Source organism: Pygocentrus nattereri, chromosome 20 (genome assembly GCF_015220715.1).
Source record: "Pygocentrus nattereri isolate fPygNat1 chromosome 20, fPygNat1.pri, whole genome shotgun sequence".
NCBI classification, from domain to species: Eukaryota; Metazoa; Chordata; class Actinopteri; order Characiformes; family Serrasalmidae; genus Pygocentrus; species Pygocentrus nattereri.
In genome coordinates, this window is record NC_051230.1 from 35,770,657 (window position 1) to 35,783,506 (window position 12,850).

At 41.2% G+C, this 12,850-nt stretch overlaps 1 protein-coding gene across 2 annotated transcripts in view; it reads left to right on the plus strand.

Annotated features, from left to right (window-relative positions):
• LOC108414602 overlaps positions 1-4,494 on the plus strand; it is a 6,298-nt gene extending 1,804 nt beyond the window's left edge. For both annotated transcript variants that reach the window (XM_037531326.1, XM_037531324.1), the window contains exons 4-6: positions 351-650; positions 739-1,023; positions 3,260-4,494. In XM_037531326.1, the coding sequence (XP_037387223.1) occupies positions 351-650; positions 739-1,023; positions 3,260-3,414 (740 nt within the window). In that variant the 3' untranslated portion in view covers positions 3,415-4,494. The remainder of the gene's footprint in view (positions 1-350; positions 651-738; positions 1,024-3,259) is intronic.
• Positions 4,495-12,850: the final 8,356 nt, after the last annotated feature.

Sequence of the window (12,850 nt, forward strand, 5' to 3'; positions counted from 1 at the left end):
AGAAAATGACCTCGGACCCTCTAAGCGGCCCCCAGAATGAACCAAACTGAGAATTCAGAAAATTCTCCGCTGCTCTTTCAAACACACCATTTGACTGCATTCGGTTTTTGCTGGGTGGAGCCAAGTAATGAGAAAGTCCTCTTTATAGTTCACGGAGGTCATTTACAGTCATTTTCCCATGCAGACTCAGTTCAGTTCATTTAAAAAGAACTAGCTGTTCTTTTTAAACACTCTAAAAAAATTGATCTAATAATATACTTTAAATGTACATGATGATGATGATGATGACTATTACACATTTACTCTTCACGCTCTTTCTCACCGAATCTGATTCTGATTCTCTCCTTCAGGGTCTGAATCTGCTTTTCCTCCAGTGACGGTGAAGCTTCATGACTCTATTACTCTGTCCTGCTCTGACAGATGTTCTGGTTTGGTCAGATGGACTGTTTCACATAAATCCACTGATCCTCTGGCTGAGTGTAATCAGAGTTCATGTAGATCAGTGAAGGAGGGATATCAGATGATCCATGATCAGTACCTGAAGGGAGATTTCTCTCTCAACATCACTGATGCTGATTTCACTAAGAGAGGCTGGTACACGTGTCAGTGTGATGATAAAGATCTCTGTGATGTGAAGCTTCAGATCGAACGTAAGTGTCCATCTGCTTTCCTCACTGATCATTACTGACAGAACTGCACACAGTGGATGAAAAGGTTCCTGACTGTTTTTCTCCTCAGGCTTGAACAGCACAGTTCAGAAAAAGCCTGGTGAATCTCTGGTCCTGGATTTGGACGTATCAGATGCAGTGAAGGTGCTTTATATCGGCACAGGTGCAGCTAATCGATCCAGTGGTCAGATCTGTACAGTTGACAGATGCTCACTAGACTGTAAACCTGAATATAAAGAGAGAGTGTCGGCAGCTCTTCGGCTGAGTGGAATGAAGCCGTCTGATAGCGGGGTTTATACCACAATGGCCACCAGGAATGAAGAGGTTTTCCGCTCCTACTCAGTGACCGTCCAAGGTATGAAAGGTTTTTTCTCTTCAACACAGGCATTTTCCTAAAGAGTTCCAATGTTCTGAGGTGGTCTGTAAGCTGACCAAGGTGGAACCGAATACAGAGGTTCTTTGTTTTGTGCTTTGTGTACATAAGCTAAACGTTCTTCATTGGAAAGTTCATTATTATTCAGTAACCACTGTTCAGCGAATGAGGATGGAATGTAGCAGTGAAAGTGGCAAAAAGGAAGTCAGGATCTCTTCATTTTCCCTGACTGGTAAGGTATTTTGACCTTAATATGGTTTAAATACTTTAAACTACCAAAATGTGTTTAAAACACAAACTACGTTATTCGTTATAGAATGTAGAAATCGCCTCCACTCAAAAGGTCACTGTTTTGGTTATGCTTCGGCTGGTCACATCAAATGGTTGCACTAGAATCAACACTGTTGACCACTGGGCAACTGGGCTGAACATCATATTGAGAGTAAGATACAGCCAAGCAGTACTGTAAAAAATCTAACTCTACGTTCAGTTGTTGTCTAACGTACGTTACATTTCCTCACTCTGAGAGTGAGCAACTCCAGCCCCTCTCCCAAAGACACGTTATCAAATCTCACGACTTGCTCTTCACGGTTCATCCCTGCTGAGTAGAATGAAATTTCCTTTTTTATCAGCTTCTATTTTTTCCTCATTCCCTGGTCAGCACTCATTATGTATACACTATTTGACCGCTGGGATAGGCTCCAGCACCCCCAGCGACCCTGAGGGAGAAGCGGCTTAGAAAGTGTGTGTGTGTGTGTGTTGAGATGTTTCAGCTATTAGGTGGATAAAATCAAGCACATAGTCTTGTAGTCTTGATAGACAAACACTGGTAGTAGAATTGGTCATAGTGCTATTATTGTGAAATGGAAGCATCTAGGAGAAACATCTCAGCAACTAAGTGGTAGACCACCATCAGAGTGAGACCAGCAAGTGCTGAAGGGCACAGTGCTTCTAAACTGCCTCTGGAAGCAACATCAGCAGAAGAACTGTGTGTTAGGATATTAATGAAATGGGTTTCCATGGCAGAGCAGCTGCACACAAGCCTAAGATCATAATGCACCAGGCTAAGTGTCGGATGGAGTGGTGTAAAGCACCAGCACTGGATTCTGGAGCAGTGGAAACTGTGTAGTGGTGAATCGGCTTCATTGTCTGTCAGTCTGACGGACGACTCTGGGTTTGGTGAATGCCAGGAGAACGGTATCTGCCTAAGTGCACTGCGCCAGCTGTAAAGTTCGGTGGAGGAGGGATCGGATGAGGCTGTTCTTCAGGGGTTGGTCTAGAACCCTTAGTTCCAGTGAAGGGAATCTTAATGTTTCAGCAGAACAAGACATTCTGGACAGTTGTACACTTCCAAATTTGTGGGAACAGTTTGGGGAAGAACCTTTTCTGTTCCAGCATGACTGAGCCCCAGTGCACAAAGCAGCTCCATAAAGGCCTGACTGGGTCAGTTTGGTGTGGAAGAACCTGACTGGCCCTCATAGAATCCTGACCTCATGCCTATCAACACTTTTGGGATGAACTGAAACAGAGATTGTGAGCCAGACCCTTTTGTCCAACATCAGTGTTTGACCTCACAAATGCTCTTCTGGATGAATGGGCAGTAATTCCCACAGACCCTCTCCAAAATCTTATGGAAAGCTTTCCAGAAGAGTGGAAGCTGTTAGAGCTGCAAAAGATGACCAGCTCCATATTAATGCCCATGGATTTAGAATGGGATTCAAAAAAAGCTCCTGTAAGTGTAACGTGGAGGTGTCCCAATACTTTTGTCCATATAGTGCATTTACTTTGGGGCAACATCAAGGAAAGCAGCAATGTGAACACTCAACTACTGGACTGCAGACCGAATTGGCTGAAAATCAGTTTTCCTCTTTCAGATATTTCCCTATTTTCTTTCCTAGCTCTCTAATTGGCTGTTGCCTCATTAACTCTACAAGATTTGAGTCATAAGATATTCATGAATATTGATAGTATAATCATGTTCTCTCATGAGGTCCTCTGATCACTCGGGAGCTCCAAAGGTTGGTTAAATGTTGGCTCATTTGTCCTCTCACAACACCAGACAGTCCACACCATCCGTCACTTCCGATTTAGCTGGTGACCTGCAAAAGCACTTCAGATGGTCAAATTTGTAGTAAAGGGCAGTGAAATCAACTGTCCAGTGTGGGTCAAGCTGTAGTCCAAATGTACTGTATTACAAGTCTGTGTGTTTTGTTTGTAGATGACCTGCCATGTCGGGACACCGGTGAAGGAGCTGCTGTACCAGCGTGGATTTGTGTACTGATTGCTGTACTTGTAGCTGGGATTGTGATACTGGCTGTGAAGATTGTGCAGCTGAAGAGAGAAAATCAGAAGCTCCGTAACCGGCACAGCTGAGAGGTCATCGCCGTCCTCCCAGTGTCTGCATGTTCACCACTTCCTGTCTAAGACATGTCAGCATAACAGCAGGTCATACTGATGAGCTACAGGGTCGCATCTGTTTTGTTTTTGTTTTTTTTAACAGCTCTGGGCCGCCCCATCTCTGCGCCCCATGGAGGAATGGCCAAAAATACATTTAGGATGATACGGCAAACTAATTTGATCCAAGTTTAGCAGTTAGGGGCTACTGGTATTTAACACTAGAAGTCCCAGAGATTTCAACCTACCCCCTGAAGTCCTTAGTCCAAACTGATGACTCTGATGGCTCCAATTAGCATCCTTTCATTTGTAAATGTGGCCATTACCTGAGGAATCTGCAGGGGGACCCACAGCCTGCCTACACACAAACACCTCTCATCCCCCTCTGCCCAAATTCTACAGACAGGCCTGAGTGAGCTTGTTTCAAGAAACATACAGGAATTGGCAGCAAGATTATTCACAGGAAAAAAAATCTCACAACATCAATAGACACATTGCAATTTACATGTATGCATTTCTTACTTTATATACTTGAATTCTATTTACTTCATATCTTAGTCCTTAGTCAAAAACATGAAAAAATATTTCTCATTCCTTTCTTTTTATTTTCTTTTGGTCGTCCAATACGTTTTTTTTATTACTCAACATAATTTATGCTCACATATTCTTTCCCCGTTCTTTTCTTTTTCTTTACAAAAAAATACAAGGTTTTGTCTATTCATTCTTTTAATTTTACCTTTTTCTTCACCTGCTTTTTCTTCTCCTGTTCTTCCCTTCCATTTCCTTCTTTCTTTTCTCTACATTGTTACATGTATGTATATATGAATATTATTTGAAAACTGTTTGACCATGCTGGCTAGCAAAATACAGAAATATAGATTAGCTGGGGGTAGGTTGAATAGTGTGTTACCTGCAAGCCTATGCATGCCAAAAGAGGACTGATAGTGCTCTAATGGTTAGGTAGAAGGAGGGGGCATGTCCTGAGCATGGTGGCCTGGTGGTGCACATTTTGAACAAATTAAAGTTGATTTAAATTAAAGTTGATCTTTTTTTTCAATTGGTTTGGCTCATTTCTTGAAACCGAGGTGACATTCCCAAAACACCATGTGGAACACAGCTCGAGACTTTCTTTGGGCATTTTGAGGGAACTGACAATTTGTATAAAACACACATTTTGTTTTGAAGCATACATAAAGTGTATGGGGGAGATGTGACCTTTCGCTGCTGATCTGTGATGTTGTGCTGCATTATACAGGTCATTTTGCCAAAAGTACATATAGTTTGCAAAACATACAATCTGTTTCAAGAAATATGCAAAAGTTTTTAAAAAGATGTGGAAGAAGTGGGTTCAAAATGACAGTTTAGAAAAAGAAAACAAATTAATTGTGTTGATCCACCTCAACCTCTTGCAAACCTTGCAGGGTGTAAGCAAAAGAATGTAAGTTGCTCCTGAGTGTCTTTCCACCCCCCAGCTGCATTGTTGTGCAGGGGACATGCATAAGGTTGCTAACACCTTAGCAAATTTGCATGCAACCTTTTGTGCTGTGGGGGATAAATAGGTGACTGCTTCAGCTATTTTGTTCACAAGAAACAAAATGCAGAGAAGGTTCACCACTCAACAGGCATTGGAACGGATCCTCAGTAACACCAACCCTTGTGACTCAGATGGAGAAGACATGGTCCTTCAACCGGATTCGGACTCTGAGCTGTCTTCAGGTTAGATTTCTCAAATTACCTATTTCCATTTTCTGACTATCTTTTTTATTTAGAACCAAAACAAAATGTTTACTTTTTAATTATTTATCTTGCAGATGAGGAGACTCCTTCTCTACCAAAAAAGAGAGCTCGTTTGGCGAGTGAGCCGACAGAGACCGCAAAAGATGGTACAGTGTGGCGTGAAGAACAAGTGGGGAAACGTCTCCATTTCACCCCAATAGAACCGTACCCTACAGATGGAGAGCCAAGAGCTAGTGTCCGGAGTCGCCTTCAGAGCTTCCTCTGTTTTATCACTCTTGACATGCTTCGTAGCATTCAAGAATGGACGACACAACATGCACGTCACACGGAGCAGGTGGATTGGTTCATGGATCTCCCAGAACTAATGGCATTTATTTCAGTCATTATCTTGAGGGGGGTGACCAAGGTTCCATCACTACGTGACAGCTGGTCAGCAAACCTTGCAAACCCAAGGATCATTGCAACTATGGCCCGAAACCGCTTCCAAGACATCATGCAACACCTACGCTTTGATGACATGTTCACACGCAGTGAGCGAGCGGAGACCGATAAGTTTGCTGCAATCTCTGATGTGTGGAGATCATTTGTCACCAACTGCATCGCATCCTACAGCCCTGGTCGACACATCACTATTGGTGAACAGCTTTTCCCGTCAAAGACTCGCTGCTGTTTTCTGCAATACAGTGCAGCAAAACCAGACAAGTTTGGTATTAAGTTTTGGGTGGCTTGCGACTTGAAATCAAAGTGACAGTGTATGCACCCAAACGGAAGAAGGTCGTCTACATTCTCAGCAGCATGCACAGTGTGGTTGAGACTGAGGATACCACCAAAAGGAAGCCAAACACGGTCACACAATACAGCAACACAAAGTGCAGGATGGATGTAATGGACCAAATGCGGGAGTACAGCCTGCGTGCAGGAACACGGAGATGGCCAGTCGCCGTGTTCTACATGATTGACATGGCAGCACTAAATGCACATGTGCTTTATCAGGCATGCACTGGGGTGCAGGAGAGACGGGTGTTTTTTGTATTATTTTTATAACAAAAATAAAAAGCATGGAAACAAGAGTTTTTCTTAAATATTTCACGCTGAAATTTCAGTCCTCTTGACACAAATGCTTCTGGTCATTACTCACAGCTGTACCTTGCTGTAAAATTTCTAATTCTCTATTTAAAATAAAAAAATAAATAATTCATTGTTTGCTTTTTTGCTCAAATAAAACTAAACTAAATACAAAATGTATAATCTTTATATTATCAAATACAATAAACTGAATAGAACTAACTAGAAACTAAATAGCTGAACTCAATGGCAAACAACAACCTCCTGTGGTGCGACAGTAATGGCCTTATTTACAGAACAAAAGACGGTGATTATAGGATGTAGCTAACATCCTTCAGGTCACTCGACCCGTCTCTGGGTTCCAGAGGTAGAAATGTTAAATGACCCCTCTCTGGGACTTCTAGTGTTAAACAGTAACAACAACAAAAATAAAACAATTATTTTGATAAATTTTCCACCAGAGGCTCATTGACAAAGCCTCACTGAGCTAGAACTGCTGTTCTAAGGGGTTCTCCGGGATCAAGGATGTAATAGAAGACTGTAGATCAATGTGTGACAGATAAAAGATGTGCACAGAAAATCTGTGTTATTGTACCTTGTAGAAGATCTGAGTAGAACAGGCACGATCAAGACTGAGATCAGAGGGAGAAGCAGAATCTTGCATCTTCATGTTTTGGAAGGAGACATTATTATTATTATTATTATTATTATTATTATTAGCTCTTTAATTTACATTATGCAAAAAGGCAAATAAAAGCTACACGTTCTGTTTGTACCGTTTTAATTCAGGTCATGGTGAAGTGGTACGTAAAACTAAGAGCCCTCGTCTTTATTTTTATACATTTCAGTCCGATTTGTTTGAAATGACCGGTCGTATTCATTTAGAATGAAGCAGTGAGGAAGGTCAGGTGTTAAACTCCTGCCAGCCACTTCACCACTGGGCCCTTTAGGAGTGACATACAGAGTTAACCACTCTTCCCAAGTTCACCCCTGCCGTTCTGTGTGTGTGTCTATGATCTTTCCAGTGTGTTCTGTTTACTGAAGCAGGATTAGATCCTCCTGATTAACCCCGTAAACCCAGCTTACTACATACTGAAGCTACAGGGACTTCACAGCAAACTGCCCGAGCTACTCGTAGGTCATAGAAGCGCGCTCTCAATGAAGATGGTGCTTCAGTGGTTCTTTTGTACAGAAAACGGTTCTATGTAGAACCATGATCATTCAAAGAACCCTTTGTCTCATGAAAGGGTTCTACAGACTGATTGAGAAAACAGTTCTATATAGAACCAAACAGCGTTCTTCTATTGTTACAGCCAATTGCCTGGTGCAGTAGAAGAACCATCTTGAAACCTTTTTGTTTACAATTATCAATTATAATCAATGGATTCAAATTTGCTGTTGTCATGAATTTCTAAACGAGTTAATGTTCTTCCTGAAATGGTCGACTGTCTTACATTTCAACATCTGACGTGTGTTCTGAATGTATTGTGAATAAAATGTGGGTCTGAGTTTTGTAAATCACTGCATTCTGTTTGTTGTTAAATGTGTGTGATGTGATGATTTCTCAGTTTGGACTGTTTCAGTTTGTGTTCAGCTTAAACACCAAGCAAAGTAAGAACCATCAGTCAAGAGCTGCAGTCAGATTCCTACTTTACTGTAAGACCTTCAAATGCCTGCTTAAAGAAAACACTTACTTGTGATGTTTTTATGGAAGCTGGAGGTTGTGGTCAGGTATCGGACCATCACATGTTCCTAAAAAGAAGTGAAAGACGTCCAGCCTGTCAGCATAACAGAGAGAGAAGAGCAGAGTTCGGAGTTTCTCATGGTGAGTTAATTACATTAAAAAGTGCTTGTATTAATTAGAAACGGAGTAATGACACTGCTTTTCAGATAAAAACCAGAAAAGTATGCTTTGTTTACATTCTGATGGACAGTCCTCAACAGCTTATGTGTTATTATATCATCAACAACAAAACCTCCTATCTCTGAAATAGTAACTTTACAGGAGAAGGAAAAAACCTGCTTTACTTTCAATGTAAGTCAATGGAACCAGAATTTTTTCCAAGTCATTTTGGACATTTCATTTTGGTTCTTCCTTCATGAAATTTACACACAAAGTAAAGGCCAATATGTATTTTCAAACTATGTGAAAAACGGAAATTGACACAAAGATACGAGGTTTTGTTCCGACAGCAGTGATATGAACCAACTCACTGAGCTACAACTGCTGTTGTTCTATTCTGCAGCAGCGTTGCTCCGTATTAAAAGATACTGTCCTGGTCAGTACTGATGGTGTGTGTGTGAGTCTGTAGGTCAGTTCTGTTCTCTGTGTCCTGATCTTACTGGCCATCGCAGTCACTGTTGGCAAGTACTGCACTGACACGTTCTCAGGTATACATCCCAGCAGGCAGCGTTGCTATGCTTGTTGATCATTCAGTATAGTACCCCCTGAAAACGTGGATTCCCAGCTCCCATAATCCACCTGGAGATCACGTGACCATCGTCCACTCATCACAAACTGTTTCAAAGATCAGCTTCACCTGAATACCAGGTCACACCAGTTTGTCTGTTTGAACCCTTTTTTTGTGAAGTATTGCCACAGCGTGCCACGCCTTTTCTCCAGTACTGCCTACCGTGTATGTTGACCCATTTGCTTGTATTTTCAGCTTCATTTTTGCCCTTTCTGGCTTTGTTTGCTTTGTTTTTGCACCTCAGTTTTGACCCCTGTTTCTGTCTTCATTCTCTTGATGCCCCTTATTGTTTCTTGTTTTTACTCTGGCTTTGACCAAAGCATATTTTTTGATTATGAATTTGAAGCTCATTTCTTCTAGTAAAGACTTTTTTTTAGCTTTGAAATGATATTTTTACAATCCAATTTCCAAAAATTTGGGATGCTGTGCGAAATGGAAATAGCAACACAATCCAATGATGTTCAAATCCTTAAAACCCTATATTTAATTAAAAATACAACAAAAACAACGAAATGTTGAAACTAACATTTGATCTTTGTCTTTTAAATATTTACACATTTTGAATTTGATGCCAACATGTTTCAAAAAAGTTGGGACAGGCTTACAAAAGGCTGGTAACATTGTGCAATGCTTTAAAAAAAATCAGCAACAAGTCAGTTAACACAAGTACAGAAAGAGCGAAGAGAGACGTCTTTCAGAAGTAAAGAGGAGGAGGAGTCACCACTCTGTGAAAGACTGGACCATCAAATAGAGCAACAACTCAAGAAGAACGATTCTCAACATAAACCAGCAAAGAGCTTCTGCTTTTCATCGTCTACGGTGCAGAATATCATTAAAGACTCAGAGAATCTAGAGAAATCTCTGTGTGAGAGATGAGGTATGAGAATTGTGAAAAAATAAACTGTATTCATAGTTTTTGATATTTTTTTTTAATATGTAGTGTGTGTGTGTAGGTCAGTCATGCAGTCCTGCAGTTCTGCTCTCTGTATCCTGATCTTCCTGATCTCTACATTCACTGCTGGTAAGAATTGAACTGTCACTCCTTTATCATCTTAAAGAATTTACTGTATTTAACTTTCACTTTGGCTCCTGAGCCAGAATTCATTAAGACAACATTATTTATTTAAATACCTCCCTGCTCAAATATGGAATCTGTGCCTGGAATATTTTACTGACCCTATTAAAAAGATGGTTCTTCAAGAGATCTTTAGTAAAGAAAACAATTCTATGTACACTGTAAACCCGAATATGTTCAATGAACCCAAAACATTTGGGGCAACACGTTGCCTCAAAAAAACTGATTTCTTAACCATTGAATAAACATAAAAGTTAAGGTTGACTGTACCATCATTTTAAGGTACACTGCATCGTTTGATTCAGTACAATAAACTATTCTCTCATGTTATACTAATCTATACTTATTAGTTAGGTGGAAACTGATTGTTTGTTTACATAATTTAATATTATTTGTTATTTTTTCCAAACCTTTTAATTTGGCTAGTGCTACATATGCACTTCATTTTACTACTAAACATGGGGTTGTATGTGAATCTTTAGTGTTCAGCAGTATCGCACCTAGAGATATTTGTATGTACTTCCACATTTACATAGCACTTTCTTGGTAAAGTTGTGGGTTCAACACTAAATGGGGAAAACCTGCCAAACTAGAACCTGCATACTTCAACAATTCCAAAATAACAGCACATCTATTGCTGTAAGAGCTACGAATAAAACAAAACAAAACAGATTGACTGGTTTTTGAAGGTTTATTGTAATGCAGTCATGTAAAAACTGACCAACAAGAAAGCCATTCTACATTAGGGATATTATATATATAACAAAGGGTTTTTATGTTTTACTTATCACATACAAAAATACACTTACCACTGTATGTTCGGACAGTTTGTTATGGGATAGACTGGTTAAGATTGTAATTTACACACATGCTACTGAATAAAGAATTTCCCACTACTGTGGCAGCAGCCTCCTCCCACCACCTGTACAATGACTGTAGAGGTGGCAGGTGCTACCACAGCAGTGACAAATACACTAAACAGTAGCATGTGTGCAAATCTCAATCTTGACCAGTATATTACACACCAAACTATCTGAAAACATGGTGGGAAGTGTAAAATACCAACCTGAAGTAAATAGTTTCTGCCAGCCTGTGAAGGAGCTCATGCTTCAACTCTTTTGAGACCTTAAGGTATGTTCCCTCCTTGAGAAGTCAAATTCCCCTGACGGAGTCTCGACATCTACGGAGAATTTTGGAATTAAGAAGTCATCGGGCCATGGCTTCCTTGCTTCTGTCGACGAAGTGGAGAGCAGCTCGGTATCTGCTGTAGACACAGTGTCATTCAGATTTTCAGATAAGCTTGATGGAAGGGAGACCAAATGGAGCACTGGAATGATCTTTACTGTTGGCTTCTCCGGCAGCTCTGATAAATCTGTGAGGTTGCAAAGTTCATTATCAAACTCTGGGTCTCGAAACTGTGAAGTTGAAGTCGTATTCAAGTCCAAGTGAGTCTTTTATATACATAATCAAATCCGCAACTGAGCTAGGCCTCGATTTTAACTTTAATTTTCGGACATCGGCTTCAGTTAGGATGACTCTCATGGTGGTTGATGATGCCATCTGCGGAGAACAAAAGGCATTCAACAGTGAATAAAATGCCTCACTGTTACCATTAATTTACCCTGTACATTGTAAGGTGAAAGAGGGAAAGGGTCATTCAGATCTCTAAGCTGAAGTACGCAAAATGTTGGACTGTCTGGACTGCAAAGTTCATATGACCGAAGCTGTTCAGAGTACCAAGCTGTCGTGACCTTGCAAATGAGCAAGTGATCTGCTTAAATTCAGGAAGGCCTGAACATGAGCCAGCTGAAAGCACACTGTCTACGTTGTAATCTATTCCATCAATACAGATGGAGGATGCCGTAAGAACAGCTGAAGTATTGGGGACTTTTTTCGAAGTGCATTCTGGATGCTGGAGTTACTCTGTTGTTCATGGGAATTTCATCCAGAAGGATGAAACCAGAAGGTCACCGGTTCGATCCCCTGAGCCAACAGTACATGACGGAAGTGCCCTTGAACAGGAAACCTAACCCCCAACTGCTTCCCAGGTGCTGTGGATAGGGCTGCCCGCTGCCCCTAGTGTTTGTGAGGTTTCACTGCATGGATGGGTTAGAGAGTTGTGGGAGTAATAAGGGTCACTTAACATATCAGATAATTTGTCATTCCAGAGCTGCAGCTTATCTGAGGGCTAAATATTAGTAAGTACATTTTGATTCATATAGCAAATTTAAACCCAAAGTGCTTTTTTAGGGGCAGTCGTGGGCTGGAGGTTAGGGATCTGGCCCTGTGACCGGAAGGTTGATGGTTCGATCCCCAGGGCTGACAGTCCATGACTGAGATGTCCTTGAGCAAGACACCTAACCCCCAACTGCTCCCCGGGCGCCGTGGATAGGGCTGCCCACCGCTCCGGGTAAATGTGCTCACTGCCCCCTAGTGTGTGTGTGTTCACTGGTGTGTATGTGGTGTTTCACTTCACGGATGGGTTAAATGCGGAGGTGGAATTTCCCCGGTTGTGGGATCAAAAAAGTATCACATTTACAATGAAGGAGTTCTCCACTCAAATCCCTGCCTAGTCAGTCCTCACAGCAATTCACTTAAGGTGCCTGTCTGATGTCAAATGGTGGGCTGTTCCAAAGCCTCAACGCAGCAACAACAAAGGCAGAATCTCATTTGTGGTGTGAGCTGGGACTGTGGGACAGTCAGACGATGACCTTAATGGAGATCATTAAAGGAGTATCTAAATAGATATCCCTAATGCATGTAGGTCAGCCACCTTATATTGGATTCTGTAATGAACTGAGGACTATTGAAGTAGTGATGTCAAGCTGCAATATTTTAGACTGGTTATAAACGAGCAAGGAGACGTTTCTTTTTCACATTTAAGGTGAAGTAAGACATGATTCAAATCTGGAGATGCTCTTCTCTGAAACGTGTCCTTAAGTACTGCATTAATCAGTTTATCAAATGAAGGGAACTGACTCGTTTCTGTGAATGGCTTCCAATCGAGCTCCTGACCTGGAAAATGACCTCAGATTGTCAAAGTTTGTTGGAAGCACAGGTTGGGCTA